We start from the raw sequence: 22,594 nt of genomic DNA on the forward strand, positions 1-22,594 counted from the left end.
GTCTTTTGCTAAGAAGCTATTTTATTATTTTTGACCATTTTAATTGAAAACAATCACAATAAGGTACTTAATTATTATCCAGAAACGATTTGATAGAGATTGGCTTAAAACGGGTTTTAAAACAGGATTCCTAGGACCTTTTCTGAGATGCTTTGTGGATACAGGCCATCTGCTAATAGCCCAGCGCCACTCCATTGAGAGTATGTTCAGCATATCCACATGGGCAGTGATATCGACTGAAATGAAAGCCAAAATCAAACTTCAAAAAAATTTAAGATTTTATAAAACTTCCATTTCAAAAACAAAGACCTGGATACATTTCTACTTTTCAAATGAACATTTCTAACTACAAAGAACAAAAAAAAAAACACAGTAAGGAAAAACAAAAAACAACTATCATAATCAACTCCCTTTGGTAAAAACTGTCTTGCATTTTTATTTTTCATATACGTACTAACTTCAGCCACCTCTCACTAAAGTCCACAGTAAGCTTAGAAAGTATTACTAGCACAACAACGCAGTTCTTAGTCATAAAAAAGGTCTGACACTATGTACAGTTTATTTACAGTGTGTGGATAGTCCATCCATAATGATCTCGGTTCATGTGTACAAGCTGGTGTATTGGCGTAGTAGGGCATTGCCAGCAACTTCAAAAGGTTGAATATCAGGGTTGGCCAGGATTAGTTGTGTTTATATACTTATAATAAATATATACACACACAATACATTTCATAATCTGACATTCACAAGCTATACAATTTTACAGTCAGACACAGCAGAGTTGTGTGGCTAATCTACTTGTCTTTTTACATTAAACACAACAGTGCTTTTCACCTCACAACGCTGCTTGGGACTCAGGCCTCGTTCTCTTAATGCACCCGTGTGTTTGAAAAGGAAAGGTGACCAATAAGAAACATCATGTTCTCGTTTTGAAGTGATGTGTTATTGTGATTTGTCCCCAGCACAGGGACGTGGCTGTGCCAGATCGTTTCAACTAAAGTCCGCTTTGAGCTCCATGCACCCTTGAAACCGTGGCAACTCAAACTCAACCCCATCCATGTCATAGTTAAGTGCACTTATCCCCCAAAACTATTTTCCACGGATACCGCAGTTACACCGTCACAAGTAATCTTCGACAACAGAATCCTTATTCTGATGGCTTCATATATTACTATGTCTGTCAATAACAAACAAACCAAACCCCAGCCTACTGACTGAGCACAAGTGAGGCTGTAACCTAGCAGGCACCTCTAGGGAGCACACAGGGCAAGTCCCAAAGGCCTTTTATCAAAGCCCCGAAGACCATGATTTGTGATGTGGTTTGGTCTGCTGGTAAGAGCTCAGGTCAGTGACTGTGGCTAGACTTCAACCAACAGAACAACTCCCTACATTTTGGCACCGAAGGCCTTGCAAAAGTGTGCACAGCTAAAACCGCTGGTTAAAAACAGTGATCCAGTCGCCCCCGGTAAGACCTAGTTGTGTGTTGTGCTCCCATATCAGCCTTAGAAAGTTGTTGATATGCCCTCTCCTCCTCACCCATTCCTGACCCACCCTAGTATATAATCCCAAACCCCCCTTCCAATCCTGGTGGGTTATGGTGCTTTGAAGGGTGAGCCGTATTTGACCCGGTACTTGTTGATGTTCATGAAGTGGAGGATCTCCAGCTCGCGGGTGGTGGTGCACGGCACCAGGCCGTCACGCCCCTCTCCCATCAGCCACTTGTTGGTCTCAGCGGCCATGTCGCGAGTGACATGCTCCTTCACCCAGAAGTCGACCCAGGCCTGGAAGCGCTTGTGCAACCGAGTGCTCACTCTCTCGTGTGACTGCAGGTGGAAAGGAGAGAGGGACACCGTGGTCATGATACTACTGCATTAAAAGAAACAGAACTCTCAACACAGCAAATATAGGTTTCTATGGTATTGCTCACACAATTGGTGGTCCTTTAGAGCAGTGGTTCCCAAACTGAGGCACGCAAGGGTTTGGCAGAGGGGGCAATTGGGTCCCACCCCAAAAAGGAACTCAGTCCGGCTTTCAACATACTCTTGAAAGTTGTAATAGTAAAATGCACAAGGTGCGATTTAAAAAATGGGTAGTGCATCAGTTTTCCTTGTCATGTCAGTCATTGCATAGCTTATGTTACGTTCACAAACTAGTAGCAACTAGGCAACGCTGACATTCCCAACTTGTTAACCTGGTTGTAGTTATACGTGCCGCGTTCAATGAATCAGCAAGTCTGAAATGCTTGAGTTTCCTAGTTCCGATTTGCATGTGAACGCGGCATAAGAGAGCTATTTATCAGAAATGTCCAGATCAACTAATTCATGTCAGCGAATGTTTTTTAGCCATATATTTTGTTGTAATGTTTGAGTCACTCAATTATCACATGAAAACACAATTGACATGGAAAAACGTATAAAATTGTAAGAAAACGAGATGTAGAAGTTACAATTTTTCTCTGCAACATGTGACAAAATGTGTAGAATTGCTGGAAATAAGCTTTAAAGCTGAGAAACGTTCTCTCCACCAACAAGAAGGTTGTGAACAGTCAGAAATATTGCACGTGCATGAGGGGGCGCGGAATGTTCCCCAATGCTTGAAGGGGAGCCTGAGTGAAAGTTTGGGATCCACTGATTTAGAGGACGGTTACTAATTTAACCGACTAGAATAACAAGTCACAAATAGGATTGTGCCCATTAAAAGGATGAGGCCACAAAGGGTAATATGAACAGCTCCACTACACCAAGATGGTAGTGGGAGAGGAATATGAGTAAATAGGAGGAGAGGTGAATACCTGGTGAGCTCGCAGCAAGGCAGTGCGTCGGTACATGTAGTCCTCAGACTTGAAGACATAAACCATCTTGTATGAGTTGAGCTTGAACATACATTCCATTTTAAGGTTCTCAGCATTCTCCGTGGACTTTTTCTCTCCCTCGCTGGCCTCCTTCTCTAGCTGCTCCCTACCCCTTTGGTACTTCCGTATCCGACGGAGGTTCCTGGTTAGAAAAGGTTCCAGGTTAGGCTAGTCAAAGCTAACTCTCATTTGAGGCATTTTGCACCACTTCTCCCTTGAAAAGGGAGAATAAAGAGAATAAAGAATGCATATTCAAATAGTGACACTAACCTGGGAAGGAAGACAGGTTTCTGAGCAAGGTGTTCCCGCAACTCTGGAGAGGTAGAGTCAGAACTCAGGTAGCGACCCACGTAATCTGACCAGCGCTAGAAAATACAAAACAACTCCACTCAATACACAGACCAGCTGCCAAAATAAAAGATTAGCAGTGATAACACACATCTACCGTTTACCACAACACTAAAAACAACTTTCAACTAGGTGTATTCACAGATTGACAACAATCTTTGCCATTGGTCAAATACAGTATAACAAAAAATACAGGTGCTCTAATTAAGTGGCGGAAAGCTGAGAGGTGCCTGGGTTCACACAGGAGAAAATAAAAGCATATATTTGTGCTGTGCTGTCGATTACCTCTGCCTCCATGGGTTCATCGGAGTTCTCCTCCTCGGTGTCCAGAAGCTCCACTGTCAGTTGAACATGGCCTCTGTTCTTTAGAAACATAAGCTGTGGCGAGAGCGAGGGAAGAAAGGCAGGAGAGGAGAGAGAAAGATAACGTTAAGAGTTTTTATTTATAGATGTGTACGATAGTCAGAAACAGACATCACAGAAAAAAATAAAACTATTTCCTAACAGTGGTCGAACTACCTTGAAGCAATTCTCATCGGACATGATCTGTTCCGCCTTGCGCTGGTAGCATCCCTCTGTGGAAGCTCTGGATGTCTGGGTGGGAAGGGGACCTCCGGTGGCCCCGTTGGTGCCCTCTGCTAAGTACAGGTCTGTCACCTGCACACAGATCTCGTCACTCACTATGTGCTGGAGCTGCAGACACAGAAAAGAAGAAGGGCTGAGTGGAGAAAAGTGCACAAGGTCTAGACCAGCAGAAATAACCTATAAATAAAATGCTTACACAAAAACCTGGAGGATCAAAAAGCTAGCTATGCTACTAGCCCAAACCTAGTGTAAAAGAATAGCAGTAATGAGGGGCTACTGACCTGCCTGACAATGCTCTGGATGAGTTTGTCCATGGTGAAGGCGGTGTAGGCATGGATGGTGAACATCTCCCGGAGGGAGTCCTCGTACTGAGCCGGCTCCATGTTGCCATCCAGAAGGTTCCGCACCATCTCCAGGAAGGCAGAGTAGTAGTCCTCCACCTCTATATCCACTGCAGGTGGGGAAGAAAGACTATCAGAAACGGATCATGGCACTATGCATCAGTTCAACCAATGTACAGATGACATTTAAATAGAGGACTGCATTCCCATGGGATAACCTGAGGATCCCGACAGATCATTGTGGCGCCGTCAGCATTTTTCATGCTGCGGGTGAGAGTGGGCGGTGAGACAGACTTCTTTGGAATTAAAAATATTTTTTGTTGTCCTACGGAGTTAGAAATGGTGGTCTTTCCGCTTTGTATGGGTTAGCCTAGGCCTACCCATTGTATTAAAAGCACGTCACATTATTCACAAACTCGCTACTTCAACTTCAGTAGCCTACCTCTTCTAGTTGGGCATGTGAGATCAAGTGCGCAGTACCAGTATACAGTGTAACCAGTATACAGTCAAAAGCTCGGACACCAACTCATTCTTAATTTTGACTATTTCCTACATTTGTAGCATAATAGTGAAGAATGAAATAACATACGGAATGATCTAGTAAACCCCCCCCAAAAAAGTGTAAAAAAAATCTAAATATATTTTAGTTTCTTCTAAGTAGCCACCCTTTGCCTTGATGACAGCTTTGCACACTTGCATTATCTCAACCAGCTTCATGAGGTAGTCACCTGGAATGCTTTTCCAACAATGTTGAAGGAGTTCCAACATATGCTGAGCACTTATTGGCTGTTTTTCCTTCACTCTGCAGTCCAACTCATCCCAAACCATCTCAATTGGGTTGAGATCGGGTGATTGTAGATCATCCGATGCAGCACTCCATCACTCTCCTTCTTGGTCAAATAGCCCTTACACAGCCTGGATGTGTGTTGGGTCATGGTCCTGTTGAAAAACAAATAATAGTGGGACTAAGCCCAAACCAGATGGGATGGCGTATTGCTGCAGAATGCTGTAGTAGCCATGCTGGTTAAGTGTGCCTCAAATAAAAAAAAATATAAAAAAAATCACTGACAGTGTAACCAGAAATGCACCCCCACATCATCACCCCTCCTCATCCATGGTTCACGGTGTGAACCACACATGTGGAGATCATCCGTTCACTCACATTGTGTCTCACAAAGACACGGTGGCTGAACCAAAAATCTCAAATTTGGACTCATCAGACTTCCACCAGTCTAATGTCCATTGCTCTTGTTTCTTGGCCCAATCAAGTCTCTTCTTCTTATTGGTGTCCTTTAGTGGTTGTTTCTTTGCAGCAATTTGACCATGAAGGCCTGATTCACGCTGTCTCCTCTGAACAGCTGATTTTGAGATTTGTCTGTTACTTGAACTCTGAAGCATTTATTTGGGCTGCAATTTGAGAGTCTGGTAACTCTAATGAACTTTTCCTATGCAGCAGAGGTAACTCTGGGTCTTCCTTTCCTGTGGCAGTCCTCATGAGAGCCAGTTTCATCATAGCGATTGATGGTTTTTGCAACCGCACTTGAAATTTTCCAGAGATTGACTGACCTTCATGTCTTGAAGTAATGATGGACTATCGTTTCTCCTTGCTTATTTGAGCTATATTTGCAATAGGCTTTTTTTTTTTTTTTTTTACCAGATAGGGCTATCTTCTGTATACCACCCCTACATTGTCACAACACAACTGATTGGCTCAAACAAATTAAGGAATGAAATTCCACAAATTAACAAGGAAAACCTGTTAATTGAAATGCATTCCAGTTGACTACCTCATGAAGCTGGTTGAGAGAATGCGCAAAGATGTCATCAAGGCAAAGGGTGGCTACTTTGAAGAACCTAAAATATATTTTGATTTGTTAAAAACTTTTTGGGTTACTATATGATTCCATATGTGTAATTTCATAGTTTTAATGTCTTCACTATTATTCTAAAATGTAGAAAATAATAAAAATGCTACCTGCCCGAACACATAGTGCCAAAAAGGTTTAGTGAAAGAGGAATAATGGTCTGGGTCTATTTCTCATGGCGCGGGCTAGGCCCCTTATTTCCAGTGAAAGGAAATCTTAATGCTACAGCATTCAACGACATTCTAGATGATTCTGTGCTTCCAACTTTGTGGCAACAGTTTTGGGAAGGACATTTCCTGTTTCAGCATGACAATTCCTAGTGTACAAAGTGGGGTCCAGAAATGGTTTGTCGAGATCAGTGTGGCAGAGCCCTGACCTCAACCCCAATGAACACTTTTGGGATTAATTGGAACACCAACTGCGAGCTTAAATGTTCAACATCAGTGCCCGACCTCACTAATGCTCGTGTCTGAATAGAAGCAAGTCGCTGCAGCAATTTTCCAACGTCTAGTGGAAAGCCTTCCCAGAAGAGTGGAAGCTGTTAGCAGCAAAGGGGGGACCAACTCCATACTAATACCCATGATTTTAGAATGAGATGTTCACCGAGCAAGTGTCCCGAGTGGCGCAGAGGTCTAAGGCACTGCATCACAGTGCTAGAGGCGACACTACAGACCCTGATGAGATCCTGGGCTGTATCACAACCAGCCGTGATCGGGAGTCCCACAGGGCAGCGCACAATTGGCATAGCGTCGTCCAGGTTAGGGGAAGGTTTGGCCGGGGTAGGCCATCATTGTAAATAAGAATTTGTTCTTAACCGACTTGCCTAATTAAATAATGGTTCAATTTATTGTGGTGTATCTTTCCAAGGAACTGTACTTCCTAAATATGATTAAGGCTATAGTTTACAACATTGCCTAGGAATAAATGCTGATTAACCATATTTGCCTCAGTATGAAAATAGTCCCACTCCAAATGTAGGCTATAAAAATAGCTCAAGAGAAAGTCTCTCCAACTCTGCTCTCTTCAAACTACATCTAGCACATTGGCCGATAAACAAAGTAATATCGATAGCTTAATATAATGGGCCACGTGAAAATTTACTTAGACCTAAAATAACATTGCAGGACTGCGGTTGGGTTGAGGACCAGTTTGAGGTAACAGGTGGGAGTCCGCTGGCAGGATGGAAAAAATAACTGCCAGGCAGACCTCTGTGCATTGACAGACGTGTTTAAGTATAATCTGAATAGCAACTGATTTACTGTGGAAATTTTGCAGACAACTGCACATACTGTGTATCGCCAAGGGCTATGATTACCCAATCTCTAGCTTGCTCAATGCTTCACAGATCCACGTAGCCCCCCATTAACACAGTGCTGATGCACTGTGTGTCTATGAGACTTACCAATCAAAGTGATGAAAACCCTGAGTGATTGAGTGTGAAAAGGCTGAGTGGAATTAACAGTTTTGTGCTATGAACTCACTGGGCTCTTTCAGTCTCAGCTGGATGGCAGGGTTGTCATTCTTGTCTCGCTTGAGGCCCAGCACCTCTCTCTCCCAGTCACGCTCCCGGATGTCCTCTTCAATTTGTCTCTCCGCCTGCCCGTAGATCCGCATCAGCCGCGAGCACAGTGTCTGGTGTAGCCGCAGGAAGATGTACCAGTTATTGTTGACGTAAAATAGATTGTAGGCCTCGGTGCAACTTCGCAGCTTCTGGGCACCCGTGTTGCAGAAGAGGAGCTTGGAGGACTTGTTGGGGCTTCCGCCTTGCGTGACGCCATTGTGCTTCTTGGCCACGGCCTCATCCAGCTCCTCTTCCTCTTCTTCCTCCAGGTCCGAGAGCTCGCCGCGCTGGGCGAACAGCATGTCTGGGATCAAGTGGTGAATGATCTGTTTGATCTTGTACTTATCCTCCTTCTGGATGCCCGTCTGCCGCTTGACGTGGTGGATGATGAGGGCGGCAGCATCCTCCAGGATCTGGCTGTCCTTGTAGGTCAAAGTCAGGTGGGGGCCGCTGGGCATCGCGGTGTTCTCCTCCGACGCCTGTTCCTGTCGCTACACCGCAACACAAAAGCACACACTTTTTACCTACTTGCTTTTGAATGAACAGCAACATAAAATTCCAACATTTTAAGATTCTATCCATTTTAACTTATTGAAATTCAAGAAAACTCACCTCGTCGTAGATGCTCTCAATCTCATTGAGCAGTGTCTTGGATCGTAGCACCTTGGTGTCGTTCTGTTTGAAGTTGATACCTTGGTGGTCGAGAGACTTCAAGTAGTACTTCTCATTCTGCTCCCTCCAGATCTTGTTGAAGCCCCTCTGGGCTTCCCGCCACTCCTCCTCCTTGGTCTTTAACCTGAGGACAACATGGGAATGAGGAGACTTGCAGGGGAAAACCTCAAGATGTGACTAAGTGAAAAGATTCATAGTTTTCAACTCAACACAGATGTAAGAATAGGCATATGAGCATGCATGAAAGAAGAATGTAGACACCCACAAAACAAATGTAAACAAATATATAAAAATGTAATCAACAGTTTAGAGAAACTAGGGATAGTTCATCCAAATGACATGCACAATAAACAATACTCCTTTCCTGGTACAGTTTGACTTTTGGCTTGACACTCACCTCTTCAGCACAATGGGAACAGAAATGGCAGGGTTCTTCTTGAGCCCATCGATGATGTCAGGGGCCTTTTCACCGTATATCCTCTGGATGGCCTTGCGATGGATGACTTCCGAGGAGCCTCCCAGGGTGTTGTCCAGGCGGAACTTAGCCTGCTCCTCGGCAGACATACGGGACAGTTTTCTTTGTACGGTCTCCAGCATGCGGATGGTGGCCAGGTTGGTCTCCAGCACCACGTCCAGCTGGAGGCAAATACAAAAGAAAATAAGGGAGCGTCACATGACAAGCACAACATGGGCAACACAACATAATAGCATAGATCAGGGATGGGCAAACGGGAGCAATTTCGAAATTTGGTTGTGCATCAGATATTTAATTAGCCCATGTCAGTAAAAATGTTTTAGACTGGTAAATTAGTCTAGCGGCCAGCTAGCTAAACTTGTAGTGAATATGGTCGAATTACTGACAGGGGCGGGGCCCATTGGACATTAGTTATATTAAAAACTGCAAAAGTGTACCTTCACCCAATGGCAAAATGTGCAAATTCGCAGGAAACGTTAAAAAAAATATTAGATGTCACGAGGGGGGCTGAAAATGTTTTGTTAGCAAGGGGATGCCTCATGACACGAGTTCTGTTTTTTTGTGCTCCCCACCCCATCAAAGTTGCCCACCCCTGGCATAGATGGATGTATTTGTCCATGAAACAGATCGAAACTGTTCTTATTAATTTGGTTTACAGTTTTGGGCTAACTCACCTCGAAGCGTTCATCCTCACATCTGTAGATGTGCTCCTCATACTGGGTCTTTTTGGAGCTCACAAAGGTGGAGTCTTCAGACCAGGAAGGGAAGGACACCCAGGTGTCATTGAGGACCTGGATGAAGCAAGGACACACTAAACATCTTGTGTACATACTTTACACATAGAAAAAGGTAGAAAAAGAAAAAGAAAAGATTGCCTCACAGCTTTGCATCACACAACGCAATACAGCTCTGGTAATAATACAGCTCTGATTTCACCAAGTAAACCTATAGAAACATGGTTCCAACATGAACATCCACTACATTCAGAAAACAGTACACACAGTGAGTAATTATTTGTGTGAACAGCTGACAGGTAGGTATGGTTAATGGCTGGTGAAAAAGGTTCCCTTGAGGGCCTGTTGAATGGCTGTAGTTCTTTAGATTGCCTTCGAGGGGCAGTGTTGCACTTACCTCTTTGCACAGTGGCGTTCTCCCGGTGCACTTGGGCTGCGTGTAGCTCTTCGGCAGTGCTCTGTAGCTCGAGCCCAGTCTCTTGCAGGAAGCATAGTCGATCTCCATGGCAATGCCCTCCAAGGCACGCTCCTTGGGATAGCGCTCAGTGTGGGACATTTCCCGGTATCCTAGGAAGTTCTTGAACCAATTGAACAGTTCGGGGAATCTCCTGTCAACGACAGTGGCCATTTTGGTTAAAAAATGTTTTTGCTTCAGCCACATTTACAGCTTTACTGAATGGATCAAATTAATGCATAATCAGTCGAACATGTCAATGATGTGAAACAAGCCACGACCAATGAAGAGTGGATGAATCTAGAAATAGTCGGTCACTGAGTGAGTGAGGCAGTTTCCCAACTTCCGTACTCACCCCAGGAAAGGCAGCACCAGTTGCACCAGCTCAGCCCTGGAGATGACCTCTTGGTTGAAGATAACCAAACAACGCAGGAAGTTGTCATAGGCCTCTGCATTCCGCAAGGCCTTCCGCACCTGCAAAAAAATATATAAACACCTGGATGAGACGTCAAGTAAAGACAGATTCAAAAAGTTAAAAAAAAATATAAAAAAAATAGCACGTTCCTGTTAAGATTAACTACACTGCTCAAAAAAAGAAAGGGAACACTAAAATAACACATCCTGGATCTGAACGAATTAAATATTTTTATTAAAAACTTTTTTCTTTACATAGTTGAATGTGCTGACGACAAAATCACACACAAATTAATCAATGGAAATCAAATTTATCAACCCATGGAGGTCTGGATTTGGAATCACACTCCAACTTTGATGTAATGTCCTTAAAACAAGTCAAAATGAGGCTCACTAGTGTGTGTGGCCTCCACGTGCCTGTATGACCTCCCTACAATGCCTGGGCATGCTCCTGATGAGGTGGCGGATGGTCTCCTGAGGGATCTCCTCCCAGACCTGGACTAAAGCATCCGCCAAGTCCTGGACAGTCTGTGGTGCAACGTGGCGTTGGTGGATGGAGCGAGACATGATGTCCCAGATGTGCTCAATTGGATTCAGGTCTGGGGAACGGACGGGCCAGTCCACAGCATCAATGACTTCCTCTTGCAGGAACTGCTGACACACTCCAGCCACATGAGGTCTAGGTCCAGGAGGTACCCAGGGCCAACCGCACCAGCATATGGTCTCACAAGGGGTCTGAGGGTCTCATCTCGGTACCTAATGGCAGTCAGGCTACCTCTGGCGAGCACATGGAGGGCTGTGCGGCCCCCCAAAGAAATGCCACCCCACACCATGACTGACCCACCGCCAAACCGGTCATGCTGGAGGATGTTGCAGGCAGCAGAACGTTCTCCACGGCGTCTCCAGACTGTCACGTGCTCAGTGTGAACCTGCTTTCATCTGTGAAGAGCACAGGGCGCCAGTGGCGAATTTGCCAATCTTGGTGTTCTCTGGATAATGCCAAACGTCTTGCAAGGTGTTGGGCTGTAAGCACAACCCCCACCTGTGGACGTCGGGCCCTCATACCACCCTCATGAGGTCTGTTTCTGACCATTTGAGCAGACACATGCACATTTGTGGCCTGCTGGAGGTCATTTAGCAGGGCTCTGGCAGTGCCCCTCCTTGCACAAAGGCGGAGGTAGCGGTCCTGCTGCTGGGTTGTTGCCCTCCAACGGCCTCCTCCACATCTCCTGATGTACTGGCCTGTCTCCTGGTAGCGCCTCCATGCTCTGGACACTACGCTGACAGACACAGCAAACCTTCTTGCCACAGCTCGCATTGATGTGCCATCCTGGATGAGCTGCACTACCTGAGCCACTTGTGTGGGTTGTAGACTCCGTCTTATGCTACCACTAGAGTGAAAGCACCGCCAGCATTCAAAAGTGACCAAAACATCAGCCAGGAAGCATAGAAACTGAGAAGTGGTCTGTAGTCACCACCTGCAGAACCACTCCTTTATTTGAGGTGTCTTGCTAATTGCCTATAATTTCCACCTGTTGTCTATTCCATTTGCACAACAGCATGTGAAATTGATTGTCAATCAGTGTTGCTTCATAAGTGGACAGTTTGATTTCACAGAAGTGTGATTGACTTGGAGTTACATTGTGTTGTTTAAGCATTCCCTTTATTTTTTTGAGCAGTGTATATCATACTGCACCTTCAAGCTTTATGGGGGGGGGGGGTATGCCGCCTGGGGTGGCAGGTAGCCTAGCGGTTAGAGCGTTGGACTAGTAACTGAAAGGTTGCAAAATCGAATCCCCGAACTGACAAGGTAAAAATCTGTTGTTATGCCCCTGAACAGGGCAGTTAACCCACTGTTCCTCGGCCGTCATTGAAAATAAGGATTTGTTTTTAACTGACTCGCCTAGTTAAAAAGGTAAAATAAAAATCAAAACATTTAGTTCATTATATCAGGAAATAAGCAACTTTTACTCGTTAATATTTAATTAAATTTAGTTAAAAACATTGACCTATCAGGTTATTTAATACCGTAGCTAATGAAACTAAATTGGGCAGAAAGCCAAGCTCAAACTCACCTTCTCAAAGAACATAGATTCTGTGCCATCTCCATGTTTGCTGGCTTCTACCAGGGACGAGTCTTTCAAATTCAGTAACTTGGGCTTCTTCTTCAAGATAGCAAAGATGTGAACAAAAGAGCATGAATTCTCAACTGTGATGTAAAAAATATATCAGTTTATATTGATAAATAATTCAACACAAGCTATAAAATAGTAGAGCATGCTGGAAAGCAGTCAGAGGGTAATGTATTTTCGTATCTACAGTGTGCAGATATAAGGGGTGTGTACCTTGACAGGGGGTGTGGCAACCGTCCCAGAGAGCATGCGGATCTGGCAACCGTTCTGATTGGGCCTCTGTTTGTTGTTGAGCTGCAGCTTCTTCGCTGTGCCACCGTGGTCATTCCGCACAGACTCCGCCTTTTCTGCTGTCGTCTTGCTTAACAGCTAGGGAGGACAAGGGACACGACATTGGCAGATAGCTCAGAGGTAGTTGCATCAAAATATTACCTCAGGTACTCATTTGAAAACCTGCTATCGAAATGTTACGTCAACCACTGAATTTTATGTCTGATATGGACTTTTAGGGACAAATACTTCTGAATACAAATTAATACTTTGAACAGACTTTATAGGCATCCACTGAGTATAGCAAACATTAGATATCACCTTCCTAATATTGAGTTAAACACCCCCCCTTTCCCTCAGAACAGCCTCAATTCATTGGGGCAAGGACTCTATAGGGTGTCGAAAGCGCTCCACAGGGATGCTGGCCAATGTTGACACCAATGCTTCCCACAGTTGTGTAAAGTTGTCTGGATATCCTTTGGGTGGTGGACCATTCTTGATACACATGGGAAACTGTAGAGTGTCAAAAACCCAAGAGCATTGCAGTTCTTAACACAAACTATTTTGCCCTGCACCTACTACCATAACCCTTTCAAAAAGGCACTTAAATATTTTGCCTTGCCTATTCACCCTGAACGGCACACGAACACAATCCATGTCTCAAGGCTAAAAATCCTTCTTTAACCTTGTCTCCTGCACTTCAATTACACTGATTGGAGGAGATTTAAGAAGTGACAATAAGGGATCATAGCTTTCACCTGGTCAGTCTATGTCAAAGAAAGAGCCGGTGTTGTTAATGTTTTGTATACTCAGTTTAGATTCTCAGGGCACAGATAAATGCTTTGTGCTCTACTCACCACCGAGCTGTTGGCATCTGGTAAGAACTGGCCAAACTCAGAGAGAAGGTCCTCCTGGTTCTTGAAGAGCCGGGCCACCTGGGCATAGACCTCCTGCTCTGTCAGGGCTGGGGTGTAGTTCCCTCCTGCCTCCTTAGCATTCCGCTGCTCCTTCTAGAGTTGACAAAGAAAAACATTGCTATTATGAATGCTCCAGTTGGAATATTATGTGATAGGTGGTCTAAGAGGAAAATGTGGTTTGGCTGCTGACCTGGTAGGTGTGCAGGATCTCCAGGAAGGCTTTGTAGATGTCCGGCTGACCCTGGAAACGGTTCTTGATCTTGTTGACGTAGTTGATGGCATGATTGAACTCCACAGGCTGGTTGTTCTGCAGCGGAGGGGCATTGGGCGTGCCACTGATCGGTGTGTGGGGCTGCAGGGTTGGGGATTGGGGGGAGGCATAGGCGGGGATGGATGGATTGGGCTGGCTGCTTGGCGTGAGGACTGGAGATTGCAGTGGCTGCTAGACAAAGACAAAACGAATATGTATATAAAATCATGTTGTGGAAAAACTAACATTTAACATTTTGGACTAGCAGACTGAGAAAACAGAGTGGTAAACATAATACAGGCAAATAATGTGTAATATTTATATTTTCACCCACTCACCTTGCTCATCTTGGTAGGGGTTGGCTGTGTGGGAGGGGGTGGTGCAGAGGTGGTGGTGGGGGCTGGCACCTGGGGCTGGTGCGGGGTGGGTGGTCCCGACAGGGGGATTTGTGAGACAGAAATGCCGTGAGGGGTGATGTGGTGGATCTGACCCGGCGTGGTTACATTGACCAGGTCGTTGGTCGCAACCTCGATCTTGTAGCCCGGTGGCAGGAAGGTGTTGAATCCCATAATGAGGTCGGGGTGGCCTTTGAAGAGCTGGGATACCCTGCTTATCACCCCTGGAGTGTCAATGCTGTGACGAAACAGAGAAACATATTTGCTTGAAAGGCAGTTAACTTTCGTCATGCTAGAGTAAGAGAGAGGCAAAACCTTACATGTCAATCGTGAATGACCTCACCTTTGAGACTTGAACTCCTTCATGATGTCCAGGAAGTCATTGTAGACTTGAGGTTGGTTGCCAAACTGGAGTTTCACTTGGTCCAGGTAAGACAAAGCATCTTCCACCTGAGAGACAGAAAGATATCCATCACTCTAAGTATGATCACTGTTCATCTGGGTCTTATTTGATTATATTTCAGAAAAAAATCTAAATTGCTCTCATTAGGCTGGCCTGGAAAACACCAAACGGGGGGCCCAGGAGGTCTCACCTTGAGCCTCTGGAATTGCTGCTGGCCCTGGGCTGAGGCAGGGGGGTGAGCGTGGCACTGCATCACAGGGAGCCCGTGGGGCTGGACCGCTGGGTTGTGGTGGTGTACAGTTGGGCTAGGGGTGTGCACATGACCACTCGAGGTCTGTGGCACCGTGGGGACCTGTAGGGGGGACACAGAGTCAAATTGGTTTTATTTGTACTATTTTCTACATTGTAGAATAATATTGAAGACATCAAAACATGTGGAATCATGTAGTAACCCAAACAAGTATTAAAAAAATAAAAATATTTTAAAATATATAATTTTATCTTTAAAATAGCCACCCGTTGCCTTGATGACAGCTTTGCACACTCTTGGCATTCTCTCAACCAGCTTCACCCGGAATGCTTTTCCAACAGTGTTGAAGGAGTTCACACATATGCTAAGCACTTGTTGGCTGCTTTTCCTTCACTGCAGTCCAACTCATCCCAAACCATCTCAATTGGGTTGAGGTCGGGGTATTGTGGAGGCCAGGTCATCTGATGCAGCACTCCATCACTCTCCTTCTTGGTCAAATAGCCCTTACACAGCCTGGAGGTTTTGGGCCATTGTCCTGTTGAAAAACAAATGATAGTCCCACTAAGAGCAAACCAGATGGGATGGCGTAACGCTGCAGAATGCTGTGGTAGCCATGCTGGTTAAGTGTGCATTGAACTCTAAATAAATCACTGACAGTGTCACCAGCAAAGCACCCGCATACCATCACACCTCCTCCATGCTTCACGGTGTGAACCACACATGCAGAGATCATCCGTTCACTCACATTGCGTCTCACAAAGACACAGAGGTTGGAACCAAAAAAATCTCCAATTTGGACTCCAGAACAAATTTCCACTTGTCTAATGTCCATTGCTCATGTTTATTGGCCCAAGCAAGCCTCTTCTTATTGGCATCCTTTAGTAGTGGTTTCTTTGCAGCAATTCGATCGTGAAGGCCTGATTCACGCAGCCTCCTCTGAACAGTTGATGTTGAGATGCGTCTGTTACTTGAACTCAGTGAAGCATTTATTAGAGCTGCAATTTCTGAGGCTGGTAACTCTAATCCTCTGCAGCAGAGGTAACTCTGGGTCTTCCTTTCCTGTGGCGGTCCTCATGAGAGCCAGTTTCATCATAGCCCTTAATGGTTTTTGCGACTGCACTTAAAAAGAAACAGTTATTTAAATTTTCAGGATTGACTGACCTTCATGTCTTCAAGTAATGATGGACTGTCATTTATCTTTGCTTATTTAAGCTGTTCTTGCCATAATATGGAGAATGCCAAGAGTGTGCAGAACTGTCATCAAGGCAAAGGGTGGCTATTTTAAGAATCAAAAATATAAAATATATTTTGATTTGTTTAACACTTTTTGGTTATTACATTATTCCATATGTGTGATTTCATAATTTGTACATCTTCAGTATTATTCTACAATGTAGAAAATAGTAATAAATAAATAAAAAACCTTGAATGAATAGGTGTTCTAAAACTTTTGATCAGTAGTGCACATGCATATAAGGCATTTATTTTTTGGGGAGGAAATTACTGATTGTTTGGTTGTTTTATGAATGCAGTTCTGGAATTGATTGATCAATTGTTAAATCATTCCAAAGTGTACAGAGCAACAGAATATCACAATTAGGGAAGTTACTGCTCATTTATTATTAAAAATTGCAGTTAAACCTATTAAACCGTAAAACTTGGTTGCGTGTGTAGCCCTGCGTACCTGGTAGCCCTGTGGGACAGAATACTGAATGTTGCCTGCGGTAGGCTGCATGCTGTCGCCCACGGCCTCGTATGCGGCAGGCGCCGGGGCCAGGACACGGTGCTGGAAAGCCTCCGTGCTGCAGGTGAGGCGCCGCTGTTGGGACGCAAATACCGGTTCCTGTTCCTCCAAGCGCCGTTTCATTTTGAACTCATGCTCGAGGGGGCTGAAAGACCTGCGGACGAAACAACTTCAGCATGGCGTCTGGGTAGTCATGTATTTACCGGGCCGTTTTTGTGTTGACCTTTTCACTCAAGAATATATGTACTTTCAGGTAGGAAGGTATACATAACAAAATGTAAGCCTTAACTTAATACACAAACAGGATTTATTTATTTCAAACATCCATGCTGGGAAGAAAGTATGAGTGTGTCAGTTGTCATTTGAATCTGAAGCTAAACATGGACATGAAAATACGAGTGGCACGTGTTGCAATACTATGTAGACAGAAAACAACCAAGCAGCCAAGGCATGCTGCAGAACTCCGAGTTGATAATCGAAGCGACGCCACAGTACTGGGGTGTATTCAAAACATTACGCCGATTTACTTTGCAGAACAGAAACCGTTTATTCCTAACGGAAAATGTTTTGCAATAAAAACGAGAGTTTCTACTGGACAAATTCAGGAAGGTTCGTCCCCATTTCGTTTGCTTCTTATACGGTTTCCGTTCGAAGAGGTAAATGAATACACCCATGATTGAATGTGACTGGCTTGCTACATTCCATTCATGATCTAGCTACCGTGGTAGTGATTTATTTCCTGCATTTTCGTATGATAACAAAACAATAGTCTATGAGATTTCTACTTTCTTAGTGTAACGAAAGGTTCCAATAAATAAGCATTTTGATGTAATAAAATATCTAGCTAGCAGCTGGTTAACATTTCGGACAGGCTCCTTCCTGTAAATTACACAATGCTACATTTATGCTAGGAAAATGGCAAGCTTGCTAGCAAAAGTTGAGTTAACGTTAGCTATATTGAATGAATATGCCAATTCATCTGTGGCTAATCTACACACGTGGTAAGTGCCACCTACCTAGACAACCTCGGTTGGCCGACTCGCTAACTAGCCAACATGTCGTTAACTTAGCAAGCGTCTTCAATCGGGTAGGTAACTAACTGCCAACACACTAACGTTACAAACTAGTTAGTTAACCACTTATGCTGTGTATCTTGATCGTAGCCACATGACTAGCTTGCAAACAAACCACCAGCGTTTCCCAAATAAAAGGCATTGTGAGTTACGTATAAAGGAGAACGGCTCATGTGCAAGTGTATTGGCCACAATAATAGCTTCGGCCTTATTTTCAAGTTGAAAGTAATGGCCAGTCCCCTCCACCCTCCCCCTCCGCTTTGCGGCCTGTCACCATTTCAGAACACCGACCGCGAGTAGCCGAGTTACAAGACGAAGCGATCCAGTGCCCGCCTTTGGATAACGACTCAAGTATTGAGTGCTTTAGAGAATACATACTAACGTCAACTAGTTAGTTTTCAAATGCCATAGATAAGACCACCACAACAAAAGATGACATTAACGGTGCCTTTTAAAAATTCGCAAACTACCAATTTGTGTCCATTGCAAAGGTAGGTAGGTGTGTTAGTTAGCTAAACTGTCTTGCTAGCATACAACATAAACAACACATTGAGAATCCGAGTGGAGCACGGTAGACTATCTACAATAAGTTAGCGTTGCAAAATATTCACATGCTAGCCAATTTTACCACCCTTTTTCCTCAAATCTGTGCTAAAGAGAACTTCAGTAGTGACTGAAAGTACCGTTCCACACGCCAGTTTCCCTTTAGTGCTAGCTATATCAAAGTTGCTATCGGGAAATAGCTAATTCAAACGAAACAATGATTGTTTTTTCAATTCTTGACAAATGAACTCACCCCCTGCCCTCGTAACACAGACTTGAACAGGCACGTTAAAGTTGCAGTCAATTCGTGGGTATAAACTTAAACCTTTGAAAGCCGAAAAGACTAACAGGAGCATGCATATACTTTTGTAAATAAAATAATTTAAACAGCTATAAGTATTTGAACAATCACCGCCCAGGACCGCAATAGGAAAATTATCCTCGAGAGAAAACAACCTCCGCTCGGTTCTTAAACAAGAGGCGTGGCCACGATTGTGTATTTCTCTTTCCCACCCACTGAACAATGTTATTGGTGGGGACTCGAAAGAAGCGGCAAAGTGGGATGGTATTGTAGTTATTATTGGCAGTTTGAGAAGTCCCTCAAATATTAACTGGAAAGGGGCTGTACTTTCACCCGCAACCCTCGCGCACACAACATTCGAAAATTAGACTGAACAAAATGCTCGCAAATGTTTGTAAACAAAGCCGTTCTGGTAGTTCCGGGTTGCGAGCGTCGGAAAGCTGCATTCGAGAATGCAAATAAAACCACATGCAGATCACCGCCGTAATAACTAGACTAATTAATAATGTATATACTTAGTTTAACATTTCTATAAAATCCTCAACACTATTCTTGTTATCAAGCCTCCATTTTTTTTAGGTTGTTAGATAGCATTTCCTCCATTAACGAAGCAAGCTAGCTAACTACAAAAATTGCCTTGGTTGCAGCTGACCTTGCTGTATGCTAGCCAGAGCCATGTATTTGTTTGTCATTTTTGGGGGGAAATGTATTACCAGCTAACTCCAATTGTAATGCTGGATAGGTCGCTAATCTGTTCCATTTATGAAAACCGCCTTAATTGACTTTAATCTTCACCCACTAGCATTGTGCAGAATGAATGTATGCAAAGGCAGTAACTACCCAACGTTAGCTAGCCCCAACTACCCAGTTAGCGGAGTTACATTTTTCTCCTTTTTCAGCTATCTTGTTTGAACACCGAATGACCGACCACAAGCTGCCTGCCAATGGGTGCACTAGCTGGTTAGCTAAATATTCCTGCCTCAGGCATTGCATTGGCTATCTTGTCAGCACGCATGGATGAATGCAGATGTCCGTCATGTCACGTTAACAAAGAAAACCCTTGTTTTCAATTAATAAGCTGGTTTGGTATCTACAACAGTACACACATTTCCTTACCCAATGCCGATGGTTCCATAGCCTGCCATACGTGAGTTGCTTAGCTGGGTTATGAGAAAGTTATGTCGACATGTAACGTTAATCATTGCAATTTGAGCTAATGTTATACACAAATAACTGTTTAAAATACCTGATTGTTTGACTGATATCCTTCATCTGATGAGTGCACGGCCATAACCAGAGTTGGAGTTTTAGTGAAGTTGAAGGATATCTCAAAGTTGAAGCTCATTTACTGCATTTCTATACAATTAAAAAAACAATACTATTTGGAGAACAGCAAAAATGACCCCAGCCATGATTATACTTGGCTCCTGTAGGTTCATTCACCTGTTGATCTACAAACACCGCATATTAGCTATACAACTAATGTAATACCCCTGAAATATCCGAAATGATTCACATTGACACATTGTCATTTATGACAAAATCTCCCCACTCTCCTGTAACATGGCAGAAACTCGCACTTGAGCCTTTTACTCTTGGTTTTAGTCCAACTATGGTACAATGATTTCCTACACTATTCAGTGCATCTTTTTTCATAGAGATGTTTCACATTTTTGCAACCAGGAATATAGAGTGATTTCTACATTGGCCACTTTACCCTATTTTCACTAGATAAACACAGCCACAAAGCCATCTTCTCTGGTATTATGGCAGCCTGCAAACAAAGGTTAAAGGTGTATGCTGCCACACTATACGGGTAATAAACTACGTGGAAAAAAATACAATACAAAATTAAATCCTAAAACCAATCCCACTCCTTCAGTCATAGTCCAAATCACATCCCTACAGGATGGAACATTCAGCAACAGGATTCCTTGAAATGCCAAAAAACATTAAGCCACACAACACTGCCTATTTTCTTAGATTTCCAATACGTTTGCACCTATTTAACATGCAACATGTCAGGATCCTGTTGGCGAGTAGCATTTACTAATTTCTCTAATCCAAATACCATGGTTTCTTAAACTTTACTGCCGCCTTCCACTCTTCTCGCCACCTCTGTCTCCTTCACCCTAACAGGGCACTTCCTGCATTCGGGCGCATGCTCGCCACCACAATTGCAGCATTTTGCCTCAAATGGCATATAATACTCCTCCCGTCAACATACACTTCACATATTTACATTAATCACACTGCATGGGTTTGAGCACAAAGCCTCTTACAGGTTAGCTCGCATAGCCTAAATATAAAGAACCAGTCAAAAGTTGACACCTACTCATTCAAGGGTGTTTCTTTTATTATTATTTTTACTATTTCCTATTGTAGAATAATAGTGAAGACATCAAAACTATGAAATAACACATGGAATCACTTAGTAGACTTTTTTTTTTTTTAACAAATCAAAATATATTTTACATTTGAAGTTCTTCAAAGTAGCCACCCTTTACCCTGATGACAGCTTTGCACACTTGGCATTCTCCCAACCAGCTTCATCTGGAATGCTTTTCCAACCATGTTGAACGAGTTCCCACATATGCTGAGCACTTGTTGGCTGCTTTTCCTTCACTCTGTGGTCCAACTCCTCCCAAACCATCTCAATTGGGTTGAGGTCGGGGGATTGTGGAGGCAAGGTCATCTGATGCAGCACTGCATCACTCTTCTTGGTTAAATAGCCCTTACACAGCCTGGATGTGTGTTGGGTCATGGTCCTGTTGAAAAACAAATAATAGTGGGACTAAGCCCAAACCAGATGGGATGGCGTATCGCTGCAGAATGCTGTGGTAGCCATGCTGGTTAAGTGTGTCTGGGATTCTAAATAAATCACTGAGTGTGACCAGCAAAGCACCATCACACCACCTCCTCCATGCTTCACGGTGGGAACCACAACTGCAGAGATCATCCGTTCTCACCTACTCTGCGTCTCACAAAGACACAGCGGTTGGAACCAAAAATCTCAAATTTGGACTCATCAGACTAAAGGACAGATTTCCACCGGTCTAATGTCCATTGCTCGTGTTTCTTGGCCCAAGCAAGCCTTCTTCTTATTGGTGTCCTTTAGTAGTGGTTTCTTTGCAGCAATTCGACCATTAAGGCCTCATTCACGCAGCTTCCTCTGAATAGTTGATGTTGAGATGCATCTGTTGAACTCTGAAGCATTTATTAGATCTGCAATTTTTGAGGCTGGTAACTCGAACCTATCCTCTGCAGCAGAGGTAACTCTGGGTCTTCCTTTCCTGTGGCGGTCCTCATGAGAGCCAGTTTCATCATAGCGGTTGATGGTTTTTGCGACTGCACTTGAAGAAACTTTCAGTTCTTGAAATTTTCCAGAATTACTGACCTTCATGTCTTAAAGTAATGGTGGACTGTCATTTCTCTTTGCTTATTTGAGCTGTTCTTGCCATAATATGGACTTGGTCTTTAACCAAACCATGTCACAACACAACTGATTGGCTCAAACTCATTAAGGAGGAAAGAAATTCCACAAATTAACTTCAGGCACACCTGTTAATTGAAATGTATTTCAGGTGACTACCTCATGAAGCTGGCTGAGAGAATGCCAAGAGTGTGCAAAGTTGTCATCAAGGCAAAGGGTGGCTATTTGAAGAATCTCAAATCTAAAATATATTTTGATTTGTTTAACACATTTTTGATTACTACATGATTCCATGTGTTATTTCATAGTTTTGATGTCTTCACGATTATCCTACAATGTAGAATTAATACAAATAAAGAAAAACCCTTGAATGAGTAGCTGTGTCCAAACTTTTGACTGGTACTGTACATACAAAGGAAGAGACTCTTCTTCAAAGTACAAAATAATGGATGGAGTGGTCTTCCTTACTCCATCCACCATACAGGACAGTCGGTGTGCATTAACTACTGCATCTACTTTTTCAGTTGCATCCCTTGCACACACTTCTAGCGCCCCTCCAAAGATAACCCCCTTGATAGGTGCC

At 43.7% G+C, this 22,594-nt stretch overlaps 1 protein-coding gene across 4 annotated transcripts in view; it reads right to left on the reverse strand.

Moving 5' to 3' along the window:
• Window positions 1-260: 260 nt before the first annotated feature.
• Window positions 261-22,594, reverse strand: part of sin3aa (SIN3 transcription regulator family member Aa) — a 33,267-nt gene continuing 10,933 nt past the window's right edge. The window contains exons 1-21 of one of the 4 annotated variants that reach the window (XM_024379025.2): window positions 18,531-18,758; window positions 16,602-16,815; window positions 14,858-15,019; window positions 14,608-14,714; window positions 14,208-14,502; window positions 13,810-14,058; window positions 13,560-13,712; window positions 12,646-12,801; window positions 12,376-12,465; window positions 10,242-10,360; window positions 9,830-10,040; window positions 9,373-9,489; window positions 8,621-8,859; window positions 8,164-8,347; window positions 7,472-8,042; window positions 4,066-4,235; window positions 3,719-3,892; window positions 3,485-3,577; window positions 3,122-3,216; window positions 2,792-2,993; window positions 261-1,823 (exon numbers count right to left, since the gene is read on the reverse strand). In XM_024379025.2, the coding sequence (XP_024234793.1) occupies window positions 1,593-1,823; window positions 2,792-2,993; window positions 3,122-3,216; window positions 3,485-3,577; window positions 3,719-3,892; window positions 4,066-4,235; window positions 7,472-8,042; window positions 8,164-8,347; window positions 8,621-8,859; window positions 9,373-9,489; window positions 9,830-10,040; window positions 10,242-10,360; window positions 12,376-12,465; window positions 12,646-12,801; window positions 13,560-13,712; window positions 13,810-14,058; window positions 14,208-14,502; window positions 14,608-14,714; window positions 14,858-15,019; window positions 16,602-16,784 (3,801 nt within the window). In that variant the 5' untranslated portion in view covers window positions 16,785-16,815; window positions 18,531-18,758 and the 3' untranslated portion in view covers window positions 261-1,592. Of the gene's footprint in view, window positions 1,824-2,791; window positions 2,994-3,121; window positions 3,217-3,484; window positions 3,578-3,718; window positions 3,893-4,065; window positions 4,236-7,471; window positions 8,043-8,163; window positions 8,348-8,620; window positions 8,860-9,372; window positions 9,490-9,829; window positions 10,041-10,241; window positions 10,361-12,375; window positions 12,466-12,645; window positions 12,802-13,559; window positions 13,713-13,809; window positions 14,062-14,207; window positions 14,503-14,607; window positions 14,715-14,857; window positions 15,020-16,601; window positions 16,816-18,530; window positions 18,759-22,594 lie in introns of those variants that run through there. The other 3 variants (XM_024379027.2, XM_024379023.2, XM_024379024.2) reach the window with 3 other exon arrangements.

Source organism: Oncorhynchus tshawytscha, linkage group LG19 (assembly GCF_018296145.1).
Source record: "Oncorhynchus tshawytscha isolate Ot180627B linkage group LG19, Otsh_v2.0, whole genome shotgun sequence".
Classification (NCBI taxonomy): domain Eukaryota; kingdom Metazoa; phylum Chordata; class Actinopteri; order Salmoniformes; family Salmonidae; genus Oncorhynchus; species Oncorhynchus tshawytscha.